This window comes from Aethalodelphis obliquidens, unplaced genomic scaffold (genome assembly GCF_003676395.1).
Source record: "Aethalodelphis obliquidens isolate GAN/ISIS:26980383/991018 unplaced genomic scaffold, ASM367639v1 scaffold40, whole genome shotgun sequence".
NCBI lineage: Eukaryota > Metazoa > Chordata > Mammalia > Artiodactyla > Delphinidae > Aethalodelphis > Aethalodelphis obliquidens.
In genome coordinates this window covers 1,344,684-1,369,158 of record NW_020837984.1, presented here as the reverse complement: position 1 = coordinate 1,369,158, position 24,475 = coordinate 1,344,684, and the positions used below count along the sequence as shown (strand labels likewise).

Sequence of the window (24,475 nt, the reverse complement as noted above, 5' to 3'; positions counted from 1 at the left end):
AGATAATGAGATGCTGACAGCCAAATGGGTGAATATTGCAAGGGGCCCCTGGTGCCTGGGGATGAGTCCCTGTCCATGGGAACTGTTGCAGGCACTGCTCATTCAACCATATGAAAGGAAACTTGTGGAATATATGACTGAGCAGAGAAGTTGCCTGATCCCCTAGATTCCCTCCTAAACACTCACTGTCATATTCTGCCTGCCAAAGGAGACAATGACCCTCAATGCCACAGAGATGTAGCTTAGGAGTAAGGGTCTCTCCACTTAAGGCTGGTGTTTGAAATTGCCTAAAGGCAGAATTCTTTAACTTGAGAGCTGGAAGGGGCCAGGGGTGTCCACTACTTAGAGAGAGAAATTTCCAAACTGCATTATGAATGTAAAGACAAGATGCTGACAAGATCTTAGACTCTGATATCTAATCCATGGGTGTCAGTTGGAAATCAACTGGAAATCAACCTAAATCTTGCTGTTAAGGAGTTTATTCATTCATTCAACAAATATTTATGGAGTGCTGGCACTGTTATCAAATTTGGAGATAAAGTAGTATATCAGAAATTTTGCTTTCACAGAGTTGACATCCTAGTTTGAGGAGAGGGGTTAAGAAGAATCTCCTAATCTGGTAAACAACAAAGGCCTGTGATTGTTCAACTCTTAAGGCAATCCTCAGACCTCCAACCCACAGGAGTAGGATTAAAAAAGAAGTGGCATTGATCCCACTTCTGACACCAATCCCACTTGTTTTTTTTTTTGGCTGTCACCCACGGCATGCAGAACTTCCCTGATCCCTGGTTTAGGGATCAAACAGCGACCCGTGCAGTGGAAGCTCAGAGTCTTAACCACCAGACCACCAGGGGAGTCCACCAATCCCACATCTGATTGCCTGAAGCCCTTGCCAGAATGAAGTCAGCCACTTTCCAGGTAAACACTGGATATCTATTGAGGTTTTAGATGTAAGAGAAAAACCAAGGGCAGCTAAATTTTGCTTTGACTGTCACTGAGCCAACTCTTTTTGTAAAAGTCAGAGATTCCAGAACAAAAAAACAAGGGAAATGGAAAGATGTGAAAGGTTTCAAATGTTGGGGAGGTAATGGTAGTAATAATAAAGTTGATATAAAACTGTCATTAACTAACTTTTGCTTTAAAAAATGGCCAAGATGGAGACTGATTTCAAATTAAAATTTTTAAATGTGAGGACTTCTACTTTAAAATATGTGTACCATCCCACTGAAGAAAAGCCCAGAATTAGACAGCTTCGCTGGTAAATTCTACCAAACATTTAAAGAGGAATTAACACCAATCCTTCTCAAACTTTTCCAAAAAACTGAAGAGGAGGGAACACTCCCAAACTCATTTTACGAGACCAGCATTATCCTGATACCAAAAACAGAAAAGGACATTACTAGAAAAGTATAGGCCAATATCTCTGATGGATACAGATGTAACAGTTCTCAATCACATACTAGCAAACCGAATTCAGCAGCACATTAAAAGAATCATTCACCATGATCAAGTGGGATTTATCCTGGGGATGCGAGGATGGTTCAACATATGCAAATCAATCAGTGTGATACATCATATTCACAGAATGAAAGAAAAGAAATATATGATAATCTCAACAGACGTGGAAAAAGCATTTTACAAAATTCAACATCCATTCATGATAAAAACTATTAACAAATTAGGAATAGAAGGAACATATATCAGCAAAATAAAGGCCATATAAGACAGGCCCATAGCTAATATCATACTTAATGGTGAAAGGTTAAAAGCTTTTCCTCTAACATCAGGAACAAGACAAATGTGCCACACTATTCAACATAGTACTGGAAGTCCTAGCTAGAGTAATCAGGTAAGAAAAAGAAATAAAAGTATCAGAATTGGAAAGGAAGAATAAAATTGTCTCTATATTCAGATGACATGATTTTACATACAGAAAATCCTAAAGACAACCATAAACCTGTTAAATCTAATCAATGATTTCAGTAAAGTTATATGATACAAATTAACACAGAAAAATCAGTAGTGTTTCTATAAACTAACAACAAACTTTCAGAAAAAGGAATAAAGAAATCAACCACATTTACAAGAGCATCAAGAACAAAATACTCAGGAATAAATTTAACTATGGAGGTGAAAGATCTCTACTCTGAAAACTATAAGACATTGATAAAAGAAATTGAGGAAGAGGCAAATAAATGGAAAGGTATCTCATGTTCATGCATTAGAAGAGTATTGTTAAATTGTCAATACTACAAAAGCCATCTATAGATTAAATGCAATCCCTATCAAGATTCCAATGGTGGGACTTCCCTTGTGGCACAGTGGTTAAGAATCTGCCTGTGAATGCAGGGGACACGGGTTTGAGCCCTGGTCCAGGAAGATCCCTAATGCTGCAGAGTAACTAAGCCCCTATGCCACGACTACTGAGCCTGCACGCTACAGCCCATGAGCCACAACTATTGAGCCATGTACCACAACTACTGAAGCCTGTGTGCCTAGAGCCTGTGCTCCACAACAAGAGAAGCCACCGCAATGAGAAGTGCATGCACTGCAATGAAGAGAAGCTCCTGCTCACTGCAACTAGAGAAAGCCCACACGCAGCAACGAAGCCCCAACACAGCCAACAATAAATAAATAAATAAATAAATAAAAACATATTAAAAAAAAATTCCAATGGCATTTTTTTACAGAAGTAGAACAAACACTCCTAAAATTTATCCAGAACCACAAAAGACCCGGAATAGTCAAAGAAATCCTCAGAAAGAAGAACAAAGCAGGAGGCATCACACTTCCTGACTTCAAGCTATACTATAAAGCTATAGTCATCAAAACAGTATGGTATCAATATAAAAGCAGACAAATAGACCAATGGAACAGAATCAAGAGACCAGATATAAACCCAAGCATATACAATAAACTAACATTTGACAAGGGAGCCAAGAATACTCAACAGAGAAAAGACAGTGTCTTCAATAAATGGTTCTGGGATAACTGGATAGTCACATGTAAAAGAATGAAACCAGACCCATAACTTACACCACTCACAAAAATTAACTCCAAATGGATTAAAGACATTTAAATGTAAGACCTGAAACCATGAAACTCTTAGAAGAAGACATAAGAACAAAGCTCTTTGATATGTCTTGGTAATGATTTTTTGGATACAACACCTAAAGGGCAAGAAACAAAATAAAAAATAAACAAGCAGACTACACTAAACTAAAAAGCGTCTGCACAGTAAAGGAAATCATCAACAAAGTGAAGAGACAATCTATGGAATGGGAAAAATATTTGCAAACCATATATTGACAAGGGGTTAATATCCAAAATATATTTAAAAACTCATACAACTCAATAACAAAAAACCAAATAACCCCATTAAAAAATGGGCAAAGGACCTGAATAGACATTTCTCCAAAGAAGATATATGAAAGGCCAACAGGTACATGAAAATATGCTCAACATCACTAGTCATGAGGGAAATACAAATTAAAACCATAATGAGGTATCAATTCATTCCTGTTAGAATGCCCATCATCAAAAAGACAAGAGATAACAAATGCTGGCATGGATGTGAAGAAAAGGGATCCCTTGTGCACTGTTGATGGGAATGTAAATTGGTGCAGCCACTATGGAAAAAAGTATGGAGGAGCCTCAAAAAATTAAAAATAGAACTACCATATGATCCAGCAATTACACTTCTGGACTATATCCAGAGGAAATGAAAAACACTAACTCGAAAATATATCTGTACCCCTATATGCACAGTAGCATTATTTACAATAGCCAAGACACGGAAACAACGTAAGTGCCCATCAATGAATGAAATGGACAAAGAAGTTGTGGTATACACACACACACACAATTACTAGAGTTACCCATAATTTACAAGTAAACTACCTCAAACTGGTGCTAAGACAATACAATTTAAATGTTAAAAGCTAACTTTTCTAACTCAGAATTTTTTTTTAAGAGAGAGGTGACCTTGCCAGTCTGAGATAAACAGTAGAGGCTAGCAGGAAGCCCAAAGCCTTTCTGAGGGAAGAAATAAATATGCTTTAGCTTGTTTATTTATTTATTTATTTTTTGCGGTACACGGGCCTCTCACTGTTGTGGCCTCACCCGTTGCAGAGCACAGGCTCCGGACGCGCAGGCTCAGCGGCCATGGCTCACGGGCCCAGCCGCTCCACGGCATGTGGGATCTTCCCGGACCGGGGCACGAACCCGTGTCCCCTGCATCGGCAGGTGGACTCTCAACCACTGCGCCACCAGGGAAGCCCTAGCTTGGTATTTTGATTTGTGATTTGTGACTATAAGTTATGCAGCTTCTAAGGTGAGAAAACAGGGGTGGAGGGTTTGAACCTCTCATTCTTTTCGTAAAAGGTGGAAAATGCCATAACACGCAAGACAATGTTATAAAGATGGTGTAGAAACAGAAAGGGTTAAGTCCCACATTCTTTTATTCATCCCTGGACAGAGAGCCCGAAGCTGCAAGCCTCAGCACTTGTTAATAAAGGACCCTGAAAAAATACAGACTGCTGACTCAGGTGCACTGAGAAAATAATCCCTAAGCTAACTATTACATCCACTTAGAAAAATAAAAATTAGTGAATACTTTAATGCCAATTTCCATAAAAATAGTTCAATTTGTATTTATTTTGTATCTTTTATCATAAAGTTGGAGTTCTGTCTGAATACAGGTTCCAACTGAATATATTAAATAAAAATCTCCATTATTACTGTTCCCCATGCAGATGGTTAATCTAAGCAGTTAGGTGAGGAGGAGGTGGGAACATGGCCCCACCAGGTGCAACTAGGAAGATTAATGGCTGGTCAGCATATTTGGATTTTTTTTTTAATTAATGATTTTTTTAAGTTATTTTTTAATTTTTATTTATTTTATTTTTGCCTGTGTTGGTTCTTCGTTGCCGCACGGGCTTTATCTAGTTGTGGTGAGCGAGGGCTACTCTTCATTGCAGTGCGTGGGCTTCTCATTGAAATGGCTTCTCTTGTTGTGGAGCACGGACTCTCGGCACACAGGCTTCAGTAGTTGTGACACACAGGCTCAGTAGTTGTGGCTCACGGGCTCTAGAGTGCAGGCTCAGTAGTTGTAGCACACAGGCTTAGTTGCTCTGTGGCATGTGGGATCTTCCTGGACCAGGGCTCGAACCTGTGTCCCCTGCATTAGCAGGTGGATTCCTAACCACTGTGCCACCAGGGTAGCCGCATATTTGGATTTTAATAAAAGACCATATCCCACATTTGGAGTTATTATTAGACCCTATCTAGAAATTAAGAAAATGCTTTTGTGATTCATTTCTGTGGTCATCACCCAGTTACCACAGGAGGCAAAACCGGGGTTGCAGGGTATTTTGATCCATACAAGAAAACGGATATTGGTACCAAACATTTCTATAGTTTTAAGTTTCTAACTTCTGTTTTTTTGTCTTAATGTGAAAATACAAATCTCTGGAGATGGACCAAAGATGTTTAAACACTATTTTTAAAGATACTGTGGAACCTCCTAGAGTAACGGAAATAAAAACAAAAATAAACAAATGGGACTTAATTAAACTTAAAAGCTTTTGCACAGCAAAGGAAACCATAAACAAGACGAAAAGACAACCCTCAGAATGGGAGAAAATATTTGCAAATGAAACAACAGACAAAGGATTAATCTCCAAAATATACAAACAGCTCATGGAGCTCAACATCAAAAAACAAAAAATCCAGTTAAAAAATGGGCGGAAGACCTAAATAGACATTTCACCAAGGAAGACATACAGATGGCCAAGAGGCACATGAAAAGATGCTCAACATCACTAATTATTAGAGAAATGCAAATCAAAACTACAATGAGGTATCACCTCACACCAGTCAGAATGGCCATTATCAAAAAAGTTAGAAACAATAAATGCTGGAAAGGGTGTGGTGAAAAGGGAACCCTTCTGCACTGCTGGTGGGAATGTAAATTGATACAACCACTATGGAAAACAGTATGTGGGTTCCTTAAAAAACTAAAAATAGAACTATCATATGACCCAGCAATCCCACTACTGGGCATATACCCTGAGAAAACCATAATTCAAAAAGAGACATGTACCACAATGTTCATTGCAGCACTATTTGCAATAGCAAGGACATGGAACCAACCTAAATGTCCACTGACAGATGAATGGATAAAGATGTGGCACATATATACAATGGAATATTACTCAGCCAGAAAAAGAAATGAAACTGAGTTATTTGTAGTGAGGTGGATGGACCTAGAGTCTGTCATACAGAGTGAAGTAAGTCAGAAAGAGAAAAACAAATACTGCACACTAACGCATATATATGGAACAAAAAAAAATGGTACTGATGAATCTAGTTTCAGGGCAGGAATAAAGAGGTAGACATAGAGAATGGACTTGAGGACTTGGGGTGGCAGGGGAAAGCTGGGGCAAAGTGAGAGTAGCAATGACATATATACACTACCAAGTGTTAAATAGTTAGCTGGTGGGAAGCAGCAGCATAGCGCAGGGAGATTGGCTTGGTGCTCTGCGCGATGACCTAGAGGGGTGGGATAGGGAGGATGGGAGGGAGGCTCAAGAGGGAGCAGATATGGGGACATGCGTATGCATATGGCTGATTCGCTTTGTTGTGCAACAGAAACTAAAACAGTATTGTGAAGCAATTACACTCCAATAAAGATCTATTTAAAAAAATAAATAATGCAAAAAAAGATACTGTGGAATATAAAAATGCAATGTGACTACAAAATACTGATTTTATAAAATACTGATTTTATAATTCTCATCTTTTATGAGTTGATTCTTGAGGCACTCCTAGACAATGGTGTAAAAACTATAGCTCATCAAGACTGTCCCACTTAAATCAGGTAAAGTTTTAAGTGTCTCTAATAATTCTTGATATTGATTTGGCTGTATTTACTGGCATCTTTGATTGTATATATACAGTTATAATATTAGGTAATAAACACCTTTACATATTCAAAGGCATTTATAAAGGATAGTAATTACTGTTCAATATTAAAATGGCCTGAAGTTCTCTTCTGTGATAATAACACCAGTTTCCATTAGGAAAAAAATTTAAGAATGAGCCGATATTTTCCATGTGCCCTTCCAAAATCTACCCTCCACCCTTCTCTCCTGTTCTGTGCCCTCCATGGCTGGGCTGTTGTGGACTCTTTCAATGGACTGTCTTGCCCCTTCAGATTCTGACTGGATTCAGCTAAAGAGAGGCACCAGTAGAAGATTAGTGAGTGAGAGGAGAATGCAATCGAGGCATCTATTCCTTCAGTACCTCCTTGCTGGGACTCACGTTAGTTACCTTCAACCCTCCCCGTCAGGTCTCAGCTCCTGTAAGGTGGATTGCTCCCACAGCTACCTTCTCCACGTCTGGCAAGAGCTTCCTGCACTTGCCCCTTCTGTCCCTGGGATGGTAATGACTTACTATCCCCAAGGTGCTACCCCATCCCTATTGTTTCTTTTCTTTTTTTTAAATTTATTTTATTATTTGATCTTTTGGCTGTGTTGGGTCTTCATTGCTGCATGTGGGCTTTCTCTAGATGCGGTGAGCAGGGGCTAGTCTTTGTTGCAGTGCAAGGGCTTCTCATTGCAGTGGCTTCTCTTGTTGCAGAGCACGGGCTCTAGGCACACAGGCTTCAGGAGCTGTGGCATGTGGGCTCAGTAGTTGTGGTGCATGGGCTTAGTTGCTCCGCGGCATGTGGGATCTTCCTGGACCAGGGCTCGAACCCGTGTCCGCTGCATGGGCAGGCGGATTCTTAACAACTGTGCCACCAGGGAAGCCCCCCTATTGTTTCTTTTAATCCTGCCCACACCTTTGCTAACAGTCCCTTCATTAAGCTCTCCCCAAATTACTTCCTTTTCAGAGTATCTTTCTTTCTTGCTGGGGTCACAACTGACACAGAGTTTAGGCCAAGTGTGAAAGACTTAGGTTATTCCTTTCACTGTCTACCACTTTTATGAAATTCTATCTAAGATATTAGTTGTCTTATATTTATATATTCTTTGAAGCCAAGTCTAGGGGAGCCTGAGCCAAGAATCGAAACCAGAAAAGAAAGATTTCTGAAGTTTTAGATAAGAGTATCCAATGCAGTCTTTAGAAATACAATATATAACATGGTGCAAAGACAGGAAAAAGCTCCTATTCAAACAAAGCAAAAAAAAGTTACGTTTAAAATATCCATATAACCTTATGACTTTTTGAGCCTACTTTTTTCTATTTCAGGTCTACAATAATTTAAGCAATCTCTAGTAGTTATGGGGAACAAACTAATGCGCACTCAATAGAGACCAGATTCCCTGCTTGGGACAGGAACACCAAAGATGAGCGTGCATTCTGAGCACTAGACGAGGTTCTGGAAGCATGGATTCCTGACGATGGAAAAGACTTCCTGACCTTCCTCAGCCACATAAATGCCACAGATGGCTGCTGAGCGCCAGGATGACCCAAGAGTTCACACAAGGCTAGGTGCTAGCTGGACAGGTGTGGCTGGGTCAAGGAGCAAGACAGTCTGGCGTGCTAAAGCAAAGCTGAAGTGGGGGACCAGCATGCTCGGTAAGCACCTGGAAGGGACTGCATATTGGTAGGTGTAGCCTAGTATTCTTTTGAGAGCAATTACACATTTCTCTCAACTTTCCCACCTGTTGAAAGACTGAAACTGAAGATCGTATGGCTTCTGAAGAATAAGAACTCACAGTGTGTTAGAATTATACAAAAAAGCGTAATCAAAAGCCTTCCAGCTACTTAAAAATCAAATGAGTCTAATTAGAAACAATCTATGACTATCATAAATTTTAGGAAGTAGGGATTCAGTTGCTTAAAAACTGATTGATACATAATGTGCAGCTGCCTTCAAGGCACTGTTCTCAATATGACAGATGCCACACTCATCTCACAGGTTCTAAGGTGGAAAGGGATTTAAACCAGAAGTAGAACTGCCTGAAACATTGGTAGGAGGCAAAATAAGTCCCTGCACTGAGTGGGTGTCCCAAGCTCATATCTCCTGTGGTCCTCAAGTATTTGTCTCCCGTTAGTCTTATTGGTGCATGCCTCGGCACAGGTACATAGAACAGGCACCCAGGTATCTGCAGGTATACACAGAAGGGAACAATGAAGGGAAGGTCAAGGACAGTCCCTGGTCAGTAGGGCTTGAAGTAGTCAAAGGGAGCAGTGTCAAGGTTGACAGTCCCGAATATTCCCAGGGAGAACCTGGGTGTTTGATGCCTGGCCCCCTGCACCTGACGTCTGAGATGCTGAGCATCTGCCTCTCTCTCATGCCTGGCATGCTGGAGTCTGTGGAGCCCATTTTGCGCTCCAGGTGGAGGACTCAGGGAAGCTGTCTGCCTGACTTATTGTTTGGAGTCCCCCCTACCCCAAGGGCTTGGCCCTGCCCCACGTTCCCTCTCTCATCCTGATTTCTCACAAATTCTCTGAATGTCTGCCTCGCCTGGCACCCCTTTCTTTTGCAGGTTGGAAGCTGCCTACAGTCCTATCTCTGAGGTTCAAGCTTCCCTAAAATTACTGACAAGGATTGGAGGAAACTGCTTGTTTTCAGTTCTGATTAGGAACTGACTCATGACCATGGAGGCTGCTAACTCAGACACCACTTACTACTCCTTCTCCCCTCGCCCATTCCTGGTGTGGTCCTGCTTAGCTCCCAGCATGCTGTGCAGCTGGCATCCTGCTCTATGGTTACAGTCCCCTCTGGGAACTGATGCTGTCAAGGCTTCTTTAAGTTATCGAAGACATTGCTATGTATAGAAAAGGCTTGACTATTCCTTTGGACCCTGTATTTATATCTTAAAACTGTATTCTTCACTGCATGTTTTACTCACACACCCTGGTGTGAATTATTTTTTTAAATGCCAGTAAAGTGGTGAAATGCCTACCCCTGTACGTCATAACACTATGAAGCATTTTTTCTTTCATATTAAAAAAAAGTCAATCCTGTGTATGCTAATCTATGATGACCTTGTGTGATGAAGAAAATGAGGGAGCTTCAAAATTCTGGATTTTAAGACTGAAAATTCTTAGGGTCCTCTCTATCTTCACGTTTCTTACCTCTTCCTAAATTGGGCAGGTATGAGATTTTTACAGACCTGCCCAAAGAGACATCAAGACCAACAGAGGTTCAGGTGAACCTTATTTTAGGTTAGAAACTAGCTGCAGTGTTTGGATTTAGGAATGTGATTAGATTTCTATATCTTAGTGGCCAGTCTAAATCTCAGCATGATGAATCACTGCATTGTAGCAAGCAGCCAGAAACAACCTTGGAATAATAGCCAAGTCAACTCATTTCATAATGTTATGTGGAACTGGAAAGGTTGGGTATTTTTTTTTCAAAAGAATGTGTAATTTAGGCCAAATGTTTATTTTAGAGTGGATTATTTAAGTGGGAAGCTTATTCATGTACTTAGGTGCATATGATTTTTAAAAAATTTTCTTTCTTTATTCTTAGAATTAGTTCCTTTAAAAATATTTCCTCTTTGTGGCCACTAAAACACCATGTCGCAAGCAAAAATAAACTATAACTTACAGACTACTGCAGAAAAATCTTTTTTTTTTTATTAAAAGAGAACTCTGAACCCTCATAGTAACATTTAACAAAGATGCTAGGGAAGAATTAGGGTTTTTTGGGTTTTTTGCATCAATTCAATCTTCTTGCCTGTAGCACACCCACCATTTATTTTATGTTATTTTAACATCTGGCACTAAACTGAAGCAGGAGGAGAAATGACATTTTATTTCTTTGTATTTAAATTTCCACCTAATAGTAAAAGGTGATAGATTAGATTTAGTAAATACTTATTAGGCAGAAAGCCATGCTGAATGCAAAAAACAACTTGAACCGCATTAATTATACATCATGGGACCAGGGTACATGTGAACACTGAACCCATGTCAGTGGAAAGAGCCCACAGAGAATTCTTAAACATCTTTGAGATCCATGAAGTTCTCTTTGGATGTTAGAGTTTTTATTCAATATTTATCCTCCTTAGTATGAATATGGTAAATCAAGTAATTGTAGTAATTATGAGATTTTGTTTGTTTTTTAGAAATGCTAAAGTGTTTCATCAATACTTACAGTAGCACATCAGAAAGCACACCAAAATCATACCGGAAACCCTTTCTACACAGAGGATCCACAGCAACAAAATCAAATTGGTTAGGCCTGGAATGGTCAGACACGCCTGAACACATCTAGGCAGGTGAAGACACATAAGAGAAGGCACACCAAGTGATACGGTGTAATGCACAGACTCTGGGCAGAATGGAAGATTATTTCTCACAATCCACAGATACTCCTCCTAGACCTTAGAAGTCTGCCTTCCCCCCACCTCCCCAGTCAGCATGCTCCCCCATCAGCCATCACATTCAGGACAGGTTTGGGCTGCCCTGACATCCTCTCTGGGCAAAGGGAAGCCTGGCCTAACTAAATCTCATGTCTAATCAAGTCATTTTCCATAAACAACTTCTGCAAAGTGTAACCCGCCCTCTCCTCACATTAAAGGCTGTGGGCAGTTTCCCTCAGCTTAAGCCTGTGTGCAGGTTAAGACTCTGTGCATACACATAAATAAAGACTAGCTTAAGTAGCAACTTTGAGTGCAAAGAAAATGCACTCTGCTTTCAACGAGTTTCTTGTCAAGTGTAATAAATGCAAGCAAACCTGGCAACACCATACCTTTCTTCCACTGAAACTTCTTTCATCTGCTGGTGTGGTTTGGTGCCTTCCATCTCCCTGATGCTCACAGCACAGATCTTGGTGGTATAATCGACGGCCTTTTCTCTAGCAACGTCACTGTCATAGCCTCAAACAGAAAGACACGGGAAGGGAGCAGAGTTGGTTTGCGGTGGTGCGGGAGCAGGTGTGGAGGAAGGCGTGGCCGGCGCCAGCCACTGGGCTCACCTCCATCCTCCTCCGCGTCAGTGTCCGACTCCTCACTGTCCGCCAGCTTGCTCTCCTGGGTCCCCACAAACTCCCTCGTCCAGATCATCAGGGCTGTGTCGGCACCGCCCACCGTGAGCAGCACAGAGTCGTTGTGCAGCCATCTCACGTTGGTGACGTGGGCACTGTGCCCCACGTACCTCTTGAATCTCGCGTGCTGGCCCTGCAAAGCCAGAAAGTGGCGATGACCCCACTGGGAGTCTCATTATTCCTGTTTCTGGACTATTTCATCCCTGTTACTCTCTAGAGTAGTTTCCACTGGATACAAAGGAAACGATTCATGTAAGTAGTAATTTCCCTATATTTTTCTAGAGTGTAAGCTCCGTGAGGGCAGGGATTAGCTCTCTTTCTTCCCTAGAGCATTTCCTGCCTCGTAGGTCCTCAACAGATAGTCTGTGAGGGAATGAATAAAATGCAAGCTACAGAACCTATTTCTGGAAGGAGCCTAAGAAAGTATAAAAAGCTTGTTTCTGCTCCTCTCAAGTATCAAATGTGCATTCTCCATAGGTCTCTAGTGCAAACTCCTGATGGCAAGTCTGGTTGAAATTAAAGATCAGAAATGTCTCCCTGGTCATCCCCCACAGTGGGTTTTGTACCACAGCCCAGGCTGTGACAGAAGAGCAAGGGCCTTCTTATGATCCTGGGGCAGCAAGTTAAGGTTTAAAACGAACTCAACAGTTTCTGCCACAGACACTGGAAACAATTCCTAACACTAAAAACACTCAAGTAATTGATGTTAAAACAAAGTAAGCTCAAAGAAAAAGGAAAAAACAAACAACATCAACCCCCCTCAAAATAAAGACATGAACTGAAAAATCCAATTAATAAACGAGTTGACATGGCACCTTAAAAAACACCAAAAAAACAAAGTAAGCTCCTTTTTAAACAAACATAACCAAGTAAACGGAACCCAGTTTATCAGTCACTACTGAAAGCTCTTCAGAGTGGCGCCCAGGTCACACCACCCCAGTGGGGAAGGATGAGGGTTGCTCATCCTTCAGCTGCTCACCCCAGTGCAGACCTGACAAGCGGTGAGAAGCCCATGCTGGCACCAGAGACCAGCTTCCATTTTTGACACACGAGCCACAACCTGGCAAAAACAGCTCCAGCAGGAGCCACTGAGAGAGGCAGAGTTTTTCTATCCTCTCAGTGACTCCCAGGGAATACCTTATGCAACGTGGGAAGCTGCATGCACTTTCTGAGGTCACGCGAGGGCCACTGGTGTCTCAGATGAAAACTTTATTCAATCATTGACAAGAGGCTTCCAGACGGTTTTGGACGGGCATGCTGGGAAACCTGAAACCAGCCCAGAGGCGTGGCAGGAGACAGAGGCAGGAGAGTGCGTGACTTTGAAATACTCTTGGTCAAGATCTCTGCGTATCTGGCTGACCCCTAGCTGACAGCAGAGTGGAAGTGCCCACCCCTCGGCAGAGTACTAAGTCTAGAAAGATTAGGGGAGCCAGCAGGCAGGCAGCATTTCTAGGAAGCCCTCCAGAGCCACTACTTGCTAGAGAATAGGCAGAGCAAAGTAAGGATTTCCAAGGGAAACAACTGTGTGACCACGTGAGATCCAGAAGGCATGGAAACAAAGAGGACGGTCAGAGTGGCTACAGCCACGTGTCCTGCTGGTCTTCCTCCTGGAAGCGGGAACTGACCCATTTTATCAACTACAAATGTAAGCTGGTCTCTTGAGAAGAGGAGAAAGTGAAAGAGCTTGAGATAATGCCTCTCTATACTCCTACGTCTAGACAGGACAGAAGAAACCCAAAAGAAAAATACGAAGTTAAAAATATTCTAAAGTGATCAGAGTTAGGTAGCAGGGCAAAAGAAAGTGCCACACAGGAGAAAGAGAAAGAGGAAAAGGGTCTAAGTCACGGAAGCTGTTTAACAAAGATGATTCAAGATTCTCAGAATAGGAAACAAGATCACTGCTCCACAGAACAATAATGGGAATTCACAGTTACTAGAAGGTTCCAGGAAGCTAGCTGCTCCCCCAGGAGCAGGGTGTTTGGTGGTTCCCTGAGGGCCTATGGACGGAGTCTCCTGGAGACCTGGCACAGCAGGTCAGATGAGCTGTCTTTCTGGGTCATCACACCAAACTATGCATTTTTGTAACACCCATCAGGACTCACTACCACAACCTTCCTCTTCCATTGGGTCATGAAAGAAAAGAGAATCTAGAATATGTCTCCAGAGTGCTGGTTGTTAACTGCTTTTAGGTGAGAAATTCCTGAGAATCTGATGAAAGCTTATGTACCCTTTCCCCACGTTCACAACATTTTACATATAGTTTCTCTGTCTGTAAAATTTTACGTACAAGGTTCTTCTCTGAAGAACCACTCTCTAGAGACTTTGACATTCTGAGAAGGCAACTTAACAACTTGAGGGTGGATTTTTAAAATGTATGGGAATGTAAACTGATACAGCCACTATGGAGAACAGTATGGAGGTTCCTTAAAAAACTAAAAATAGAGCTACCATACGACCCAGCAATCCCACTACTGGGCACATACCCTGAGAAAACCATAATTCAAAAAGAGTCATGTACCACTATGTTCACTGCAGCTCTATTTACAACAGCCAGGACATGGAAGCAACCTAAGTGTCCATCGACAGATGAATGGATCAAGAAGATGTGGCACATATATACAATGGGATATTACTCAGCCATAAAAAGAAACGAAATTGAGTTATTTGTAGTGAGGTGGATGGACCTAGGGTCTGTCATATAGAGTGAAGTAAGTCAGAAAGAGAGAAACAAATACCGTATGCTAACACATATATATGGAATCTAAAAAAAAAGAAAAATATGGTGCTGAAGAACCTAGGGTCAGGATAGGAATAAAGACGTAAAAGTAGAGAATGGACTTGAGGACATGGGGAGTGGGAAGGGTGGGCTGGGACGAAGTGAGAGAGTGGCATGGACATATATACACTACCAAATGTAAAACAGATAGCTAGTGGGAAGTAGCCGCATAGCACAGGGAGATCAGCTCGGTGCTTTGTGACCACCTAGAGGGGTGGGATAGGGAGGGTGGGAGATGCAAGAAGGAGGAGATATAGGGATATATGTATATGTATAGCTGATCCACTTTGTTATAAAGCAGAGACTAACACACCATTGTAAAGTAATTATACTCCAATAAAGATGTTAAAAAAAATAAAATAAAAAATGTAAACGACATGGTGGTATCTTAACCTCTCTGATAGAGTGAAGGGGAACAGCATTGGAAAGGAAGGGAGGCTATGGAAAGCAATCGGCTAGCTATACAGATGGAGTTAAAGGACAGCATCAGGTTTTCTGGGATGTGGTTGAAGGTACTGGACAAATGGGTGGGCTCTGACAAAGGAGAGTCTATCTCTTTTTTTTTTTTTTCAGTACACGGGCCTCTCACTGCTGTGGCCTCTCCCGTTGTGGAGCACAGGCTCTGGACGCACAGGCTCAGTGGCCATGGCTCACGGGCCCAGCCGCTCCGCGGCATGTGGGATCTTCCCAGACCAGGGCACGAACCCGTGTCCCCTGCATCCGCAGGTAGACTCTCAACCACTGCGCCACCAGGGAAGCCCAAAGGAGAGTCTATCTTACAGATGCTGGAAACAATGTGATTATCAGGGGACTAATACTCACACTGAGATTTTAAACTGTAAAACTGCATATATAAGGACTTACGTTTGTCATGGATTGAAAAATGCCTGGAAGAGAGATCTAGTAACTCATAGGAAAGGAGAACAAGGAAAAGGGTTAAGAAGAAGACATGACATTAGACTCTAACAAATGGAACTTGAATTTTGGACAAAGATCTACATGATGATAATATAGTCTCATAGGCATCACCAAGACTTGGTGACATAGTATTCAGTGCTAGAACACTGCAATGGGATGCTGTCTTAGTCTGGTAGGGCTGCCATAAAAAAAATCCACATGTTGGGTGGCTTAAACAACAGCTATTTATTTCTCATGGTTCTGCAGGCTGGGAAGTTTAATATCAAGGTGACAGTCAATTTGGCTTCTGGTGTGGGCTCTCCCGCTGGCTTGTGGACCCCTTATATTGAGCACATAGAAAGTTCCTATCTAGCCTTTCCTCAGTGTCAGTGCGCATGAGGAGAGGGAGTGAGCTCATTGGTGTCTCTTCTTATAAGGACACTAATCCTATTGGATCAGGGTCCCACACTTATGACCTCATTTTACCTTAATTACTTCTGTAAATGCCCTCTCTACATATCCAGTCACACTGGATGTTAGGGCTTCAACATATGAACTTTGGCAGGGATGCAAACATTCAGTCCATAACAGAGGGTGAAGTGTGGCCAACACACACAGAGCATTGGAGGAGTGACTGTACAGCTAGAAATGTTCATCAGCCTGGGTCCATGAATTTGGGAGGGAAAGAGTGCCAGGAAAATCAGATGGAAAAAAAAGAAGAAGAGAAGTGATACTATCAAAGTGGTTTATATGGGTTAGTGATTTTCAAATGCTTTTAAATTATGAAATTTTTTCTTCAATCAAATCTTACACATTAGAACTCAAGAATAAAAAGAGAAACAATCCAATGTAAAATAGTGGACAAAAGATTTGTACAAACACTTCACAAATGACCAATAAGCAAACGAAAAAGTGCTTAGCATGATTAGTCATCAGGAAAATGTAAGTTACAAACACAGTAAGATCACACTATCTACTCCTCAGGACAGCTAAATTTTACAAGTCTGACAACACTGAATTATCAACTGGAAATCTCTTACATTTTTGGTGAAAACGTAAAATGATACAATCGTTTTGGAAAAAGATCTGGCAGTTTCTTAAAAAGTTAAACACACTTTTCCCAATAACCCAGAAATTCCACTCTTATATATTTATTTAAAAGAAAGAAAATATATGTCCATAGAGATTTACCCAAAAATGTTTATAGCAGCTTCATTATAACCAAACATGGGAAAAGCCTGTATTCACCAACAGCTGTGTGGATAAACAAACTTCGCTATATCCACACAATGGAATTCCACTCAGCTAAAAAAGGAAAGGATTATTGTTACACACAACATGAAGAAATCTCAGAAACATTATCTGAGTGAAAGAAGCCAGAAACAAAATGGTTCCTAATTGATCATCCCATTTATATGAAGTTCTGAAACAGGGAAAACTAATCTATGGTAAAAAACATTGGAATCGTCTTGTTCATCTGAAGGTGGAGTGGGGGTGGGGATTGACCCAGAAGTTAGCATGAGGAAACCTCCTGGGGTGATGATAATATTCTATATCTTGAGAGGTGTTTGGATTATACGGGTGTATATGTTTGTCAAGGCTCATCAAAAGGAACCTTAAAATTGGTGCATCTTGGGGCTTCCCTGGTGGCGCAGTGGTTGGGAGTCCACCTGCTGATGCAGGGGACACAGGTTCGTGCCCCAGTCCGGGAGGATCCCACGTGCCGCGGAGCGGCTGGGCCCATGAGCCATGGCCGCTGGGCCTGCGCGTCCGGCGCCTGTGCTCCGCAACGGGAGAGGCCACAACAGTGAGAGGCCCGCGTACCGCAAAAAAAAAAAAAAAAAATTGGTGTATCTCAACTATACATAAATTTTACTTAAAAAATACTAAAAAGATATTGAACCCTAGGTAATGATATGTAAGTTGAAACAGTTAGGGGTAAGTATCCTGATGTCAACAATTTACTATGAGCCACAGAATCTAAGTGGTGGGTTTCTGGGAGTTCACTGTATCATTCTTTCATCTTACCTGTATGCTTGAAAATTTTCATAACAAAATCTTGGAAAAAATCTTACACAGAAGCTCAATGTACAAAATACAAAAACACAGAGTGACTCTGGCTGGAGCAGGAGTGGGGCCCCAGAGCCCCTACCTTGTTTTCTGGGGTTGTCCCTGAGGAGCCTTCCTGGAGCTCTGGGAGGTAGAAGAACACAGCTTGAAATTACTGCGATAGACAGACAGCCCTCCTGCTCAGGCTGGGGATGTGGATGATGCACTCCCAAGACCAACACTAAATCTAGCTCCGGAGCAAGATGCAGTAGTACCGTGGGGATTTCAGGTATCTAAACACCTGCCCAAACCTGAGTCCACTAAAACCAGGGTATCACTAACTTCTTGACTTGTCCTGCTAGCAGTCTCGATTCAAAAAATGTAGAAATAGTGAGGAATTGCTACACAGAACTGAGTTCTTATCAAATAGGAAGGGCTGATAGGTGACAGTAAAGTGATGAGTCATTGGCAGAAGGCTACCAGATGGCTTTGGGATGAGGGATGGACAATGAAGGGAACACTGGACATAATCATAAGTGTATGTTAGAAAAGGCTACCCAAAATGATAATCTGATGAGATTCTAACAAATGAAGAAGGAAAGAGGAAGGCATCTAAAGAAACCAAAGTGGCTGAAGTGGTAGCTGGAGCAAAAAACCAGGGATGAACACAAAAGTCTTCTACACACAACTTTAGTACCGTTTCAAGAAAGCAAAAGTCAAAAACTAAGACAACTGAAAAGGATTTTAAACATGTAAACCCACGCACATATGGTCACCTTATCTTTGATAAAGGAGGCAAGAATATACAATGGAGAAAAGACAGCCTCTTCAATAAGTGGTACTGGGAAAACTGGACAGCTACATGTGAAAGAATGAAATTAGAACACTTCCTAACACCATACACAAAAATAAACTCAAAATGGATTAAAGACCTAAATGTAATGCCAGACACTATACAACTCTTAGAGGAAAATATAGACAGAACACTCTATGACATAAATCACAGCAAGATCCTTTTTGACCCTCCTCCTAGAGAAATGGAAATAAAAATAAAAATAAACAAATGGGACCTAAAGAAACTTCAAAGCTTTTGCACAGCAAAGGAAACCATAAACAAGATGAAAAGACAACACTCAGAATGGGAGAAAATATTTGCAAATGAAGCAACTAACAAAGGATTAATCTCCAAAATTTACAAGCAGCTCATGCAGCTCAATATCAAAAAAACAATCAACCCAATGCAAACATGGGCAGAAGACCTAAAGAGACCTTTCTCCAAAGAAGACATACAGACTGCCAACAAACACATGAAAGGATGCTCAACATCACTAAGCATTAGAGAAATGCAAATCAAAACTACAATGAGGTATCACCTCACACCGGTCAGAATGGCCATCATCAAAAAATCTACGAACAATAAATGCTGGAGAGGGTGTGGAGAAAAGGGAACCCTCTTGCACTGTTGGTGGGAATGTAAATTGATACAGCCACTGTGGAGAACAGTATGGAGTTTCCTTAAAAAACTAAAAACAGAATTACCATATGACCCAGCAATCCCACTACTGGGCATATACCCTGAGAAAACCATAATTCAAAAAGAGGCATGTACCCTAATGTTCACTGCAGCTCTATTTACAATAGCCAGGACATGGAAGCAACCTAAGTGTCCATCGACAGATGAATGGGTGAAGAAGATGTGGCACATATATACAATGAAATATTACTCAGCCATAAAAAGAAACAAAATTGAGTTATTTGTAGTGAGGTGGATGGACCTAGAGTCTATCATACAGAGTGAAGTAGGTCAGAAAGAGAAAAACAAATACCGTATGCTAACACATATATATGGAATCTAAAAAAAAAGAAAAAAAGTGGTTCTGATGAACTTAGGGGCAGGACAGGAATAAAGACGCAGACGTAGAGAATGGACTTGAGGACATGGGGAGGGGGAAGGGTAAGCTGGGACGAAGTGAGAGAGTAGCGTTGACATATATACACTACCAAATATAAAATAGATAGCTAGTGGGAAGCAGCTGCATAGCACAGGGAAATCAGCTCGGTGCTTTGTGACCACCTAGAGGGGTGGGATGAGGGGGAGACACAAGAGGGAGGGGATATGGGGATATATGTATATGTATAGCTGATTCACTTTGTTATACAGCAGAAACTAACACAACATTGTAAAGCAATTATACTTCAATAAAGATGTTAAAAAATTATTTTAAAAATATAAAGTGAACTATTGGAAATAAAAAAAAAAGGATGTACTTAGGGCTAGAAGAAAAAGAGAGAAAAGTTAGGAACACTTCTTACATCAGATGGTTTAATATGAACAGAAAGCATGTTTAGCATTTAATGATGTCCTCTATTAAAGGGAACGCTCTTCAAACCAGAAAGGGCCAAAGAGAGCTCCTGCCCTTGAGTACAGACACGTTTAAATGTGACCATAGAAATAAGGTCAGTAATAGCTGAGAGTTTAGAAACCAGGAGAGGCGGCATCCAAAAAAATAGGTTCCTGTATCCAAAAGGGAAAACAAGTAGGCTCTGGCAAATACTGATTCATGAGTTGATGCAATCCCTGGAAAATTCTAGGGTGAATTATTACACACAAGGTTGATAAGCACTTGGAAAAGGAAGTAATGATGACTAGGCAGCAACAGGGGTTCACTGTGAACTAACTGCTTATCTTTTATTGGTTGGTGTATTAGGAGAGATTAGGGATACCAGCAACACAATCTGGCTTTCAGCAGGACATCTAAGTTTTAATGATGTCTTGCTGGATTAGAGACAGAAATGTGATCTCCATGAGGACATGGTCAGACAGATTTAAATGTCTGTTACTGATATGTATACATTAATGAATAGAATGCCAAAATGAATGGGGGCTCTTGGTGGTGGTGGTGTTTAGTTCTGTCTTTTTCTTTCCATGATTTGGAACTCACACTTGTGAAATCAGAGGATGCTGGAAAGGAAAGCAAATACTTTGAAAAGGTATTTCAAAGATGTTGACAGGCTGGAACTAGGGAAAATAAATAAGATATATCTTATTTGGTACAAATACAAAGTTCTGTACTTACTCAGATTTTAGAAAATCAGTTGTATAAGTCCAAGATAGGGGATAACCTTAACATTTGGGGGAATAACATCTACGATTCAGCTGTGTGGTATGGCAGCCAAAAGAGTTGATGCCATCTTAAGTTTGTTTTAATGCAAAAATAAAATCAAAACAAGAAGATGAGTCCTACTGTACCCTGAGCTGGTCAGATTGCATCTGAATCACCAAATTTGGTTTTTATTTTTATTTTTATTTTATATTGGAGTATAGTTGATTAACTACGTTGTGCTACTTTCAGGTGTACAGCCACTATGGAGGTTCCTTAAGAAATTAAAAATAGAGCTGCCATATGATCTAGCAATCCTACTCCTGGGCATATATCCAGAGAAAAACATGGTTTGAAAGGATACATGCACCCCAATATTCATTGCAGTGCTGTTTACAATAGCCAGGACATGGAAGCAACCTAAATGTCCACTGACAGACGAATGGGTAAAGAAGATGTGGCACATGTATACAATGGAATATTATTCAGCCATTAAGAAGAATGAAATACTGCCATTTGCAGAACCTGGATGGACCTGAATCTGGTTTTAGATGAGACGGTTTAAAATGGAATTGAAATGGGCAAGGGAGATGAAGAGTCACAAACTTCCAGTTACAAAATAAATGAGTCAGGGGGATGAAATGTACAGAGTGGGGAATACAGTCAATAATAATGTAATATCTGAACAAACACAGTGTTTTAGGTCAATTATACTTCAAAACAAACAAACAAGCAAATATACAAACTCATGGAAAAAAAGATCACATTTGTAGTTACCAGAGGTGAGGGGGTGTGTGTGTGGGGATTGGACGAAGGCAGTCAATAGGTACAGACTTGCAGTTATAAGATAAATAAGTACTAGGGACATAATGTACAACATGATGACTACAGCTAACTCTGCTGTATGATATAATGAAAGTCGTTAAGAAAGTAAATCCTAAGAGTTCTCATCACAAGGAAAAAAATTTTTTCTTCTTTTTCTGTTGTTTTGTATCTGTATTAGATGATAGACGTTCACTAAACTTTTCGTGATAATCATTTCATGAGGTGTATACGACAAATCATTATGCTGTAACCTTAAACTTACACAGTGTTATATGTCAGTTATATCTCAATAAAACTGAAAGAAGAAGAAACAGAAAAAATTTGTCAATGGACTTGATAAAATGGATTATGCTTAGAGGGAGGAGGGAGCTAGACACCATGTCACTTGGGAAGTGGCTGAAGGAATTGGAGACGTTTAGACTGGAGAAAAGGCTGTCAGAAGACTGGACTCATTCAACAATGATTCAGAAGGCAGAACTTTGGCTGAAGGAAAAAATTCAGCTCAATATAGAGCAAAGCATTTTAACAATGGAGCAATTAACAAATGAATTGGGCTGCTTTGTGTGGTAGTAAGTTCTTCATCTCTAGAAGTATGCTAGTAAAGACACCAGTCCAAGATGTAGAGAAAAATCTTACTATGCAGTTTGTGAGATGCTGGATTTGATGTCCACTGACGGCCTTTCAAGGAGGAATTCTACTCCACGAGACTCTGACTCAAACTAGTAAACATAATGTCACAAAGCTTTCTATACAGCGTAAATAACCATGATACTGTAGATTACACTACTGATTGCTTATTCCTTCAATATTTAAAAATCCACTTCGATAGAACAGATAGATTTGGGGTTATTAATGAGACTGAGCAAGTATATATAATAAACATGCAATATTACCTTGACAGGATATGAAAAAAGCTTAACAAAACCAAAATCATCTCCTGTGGCTAAGAGGGAATGGTCTTTGGTGAGACTGGCAGCATTCACATCAGTCACATCACTGTGCACTGGCCAGATGCCCTCACAGGTGGGTCCCAGAACACAGGTCCAAGCGTCCCACTCTATCTTCTCAATCTTGAAAAGAAGGAAGGAAAATTAATATATTTTCGTAAAACCTAGAGATCTTTTTGTTTTATTTAAAAGAAACAAATGAAGGCTGAATAGTTCTAAATTATGACTTTGCCAACACCAGGCATTTGTTGTATGCTGCGGTGCCTAAATTCTCAGCTGCATTTTTAAAGTGGTATATGCATTGTCTCAATAACACTGTAGTCAAACCTCCATATATGTTCCCCTAGATAAAGTGAACATGTTGGAATTATGGACACCTGACAATACCAAAGGTTTTTAGTTCTTACCTAGACATTTATCATTGTATATGCCATAAGCTAGATCAGGGTTTCTCAGCATAAAAATTGACATTTTAGGAGGGATAATTCTTCATTGTCAGGGGCTGTCCTTTTTAGCAGCATCCCTGTCCTCTACCTACTGGATGCCAGTAGCACCACCTCCCCAGGTTGTCCCCAGACATTGTCAAATATCCCTGGGAGAGGGGGCAAATTGATCCCAATTGAGAACCGCTGAGCTAGACTGATCGATGGGGCTGATCATTTAGCAAATTATTTTAAAAAGTCACAGGACATAACTTTTTAAAGGACTGCTTCCTTGGAGGAAAGAGTAATAAGATTCTGCAGTAATAAGATTCTTAATATTCTTTATGCTCTAGAGAGACCCTCTTAAAAACTGGAAGAGCTGTTCATATTGTATTGCCACGAATATACATTTTATCCTTTAACACTGTTTTGTCTGAAATTCCCGAACAGAAGATTTACAATTCATGTAGGTTAAATTCTGATAAAATTGAGGATTTTCTTTCCTTTTTAAAAAAAGAAAACAGTAACAGTAACACTTTGTTATTAGACTTTCCTGGGGAATTTGATCTCATTTACTTTCATTCAAGATCTGCTAGTATACCTTAACGTTACAGTTTCTTTACATAAGCACTTTAAAGCACTGTTTAAAAGGGTATAAAAAAATCATTAGAGAACTGTAGCTAAAATTAAAGGCCAGATTGCTCTCTTTGGATCTGGAAACTACTTTCTGGTGCACGATGTTAACGCACCTCGCCTCCATTTCTGTTGTTTTCTGCTTGGTACCACTGCCTAGAAGGGAAATGACAAGATAAAGATGCAGCCAGGATTTTAGTCACAACATGGGGAGGTGCTATACATATTTTGGCCACTCAAATTTCTCCTCATTTAATATTCTGCGTTTCTTCTGGACACATGCAGAATTGGAACCAAAAAGCTGCAGTTCACCCAGTGACTTGGGGTACCTGAGGCAGGGTCACAGACTTAGGTGACGAGAAGTGGTTCCCCAACAATTACCTCAGTTTTCTGAGGTGCAAGTGGAATCTCCCCAACTCCTTATGACATCTTCAACTGACCGTCACAGGAAAAGAAGCAGGGAACCTCCCCTCTAGTTCTAGAAATGGACTTTCTGGCCACTGACTCCCTTACAGATACGAGATTCCATTTCTGACACCTTCCTTGTCCATCCCCAATGCCACCTCTCTGGGTGGCACCTTTCCTGGCCTCATTATATAAGGAGGAATGGGCAGTGAGCTGGCATTGCTCACCCTACAGTCACCCCGACAGAACACCCTTGGCCAGATCTGGACAATGTGCTCTCCAGGGGAAGCATGTCTAACTTGTGGGAAGCTACAGAAATCACATTTAAAATGGAGCATTAGGAGTGATCCCTATAACTATACTCAATATCCTGTGATAAACCATAATGGAAAAGAATATAAAAAAAGTATATATAT

The 24,475-nt window shown here is 40.7% G+C and overlaps 1 protein-coding gene across 1 annotated transcript in view; it reads right to left on the bottom strand.

Moving 5' to 3' along the window:
- EML6 (EMAP like 6) overlaps positions 1–24,475 on the bottom strand; it is a 280,775-nt gene that overhangs the window by 37,450 nt on the left and 218,850 nt on the right. The window contains exons 26-28 of the mRNA XM_027131630.1: positions 22,546–22,722; positions 11,936–12,137; positions 11,711–11,837 (exon numbers count right to left, since the gene is read on the bottom strand). Of these exons, the coding sequence (XP_026987431.1) occupies positions 11,711–11,837; positions 11,936–12,137; positions 22,546–22,722 (506 nt within the window). The remainder of the gene's footprint in view (positions 1–11,710; positions 11,838–11,935; positions 12,138–22,545; positions 22,723–24,475) is intronic.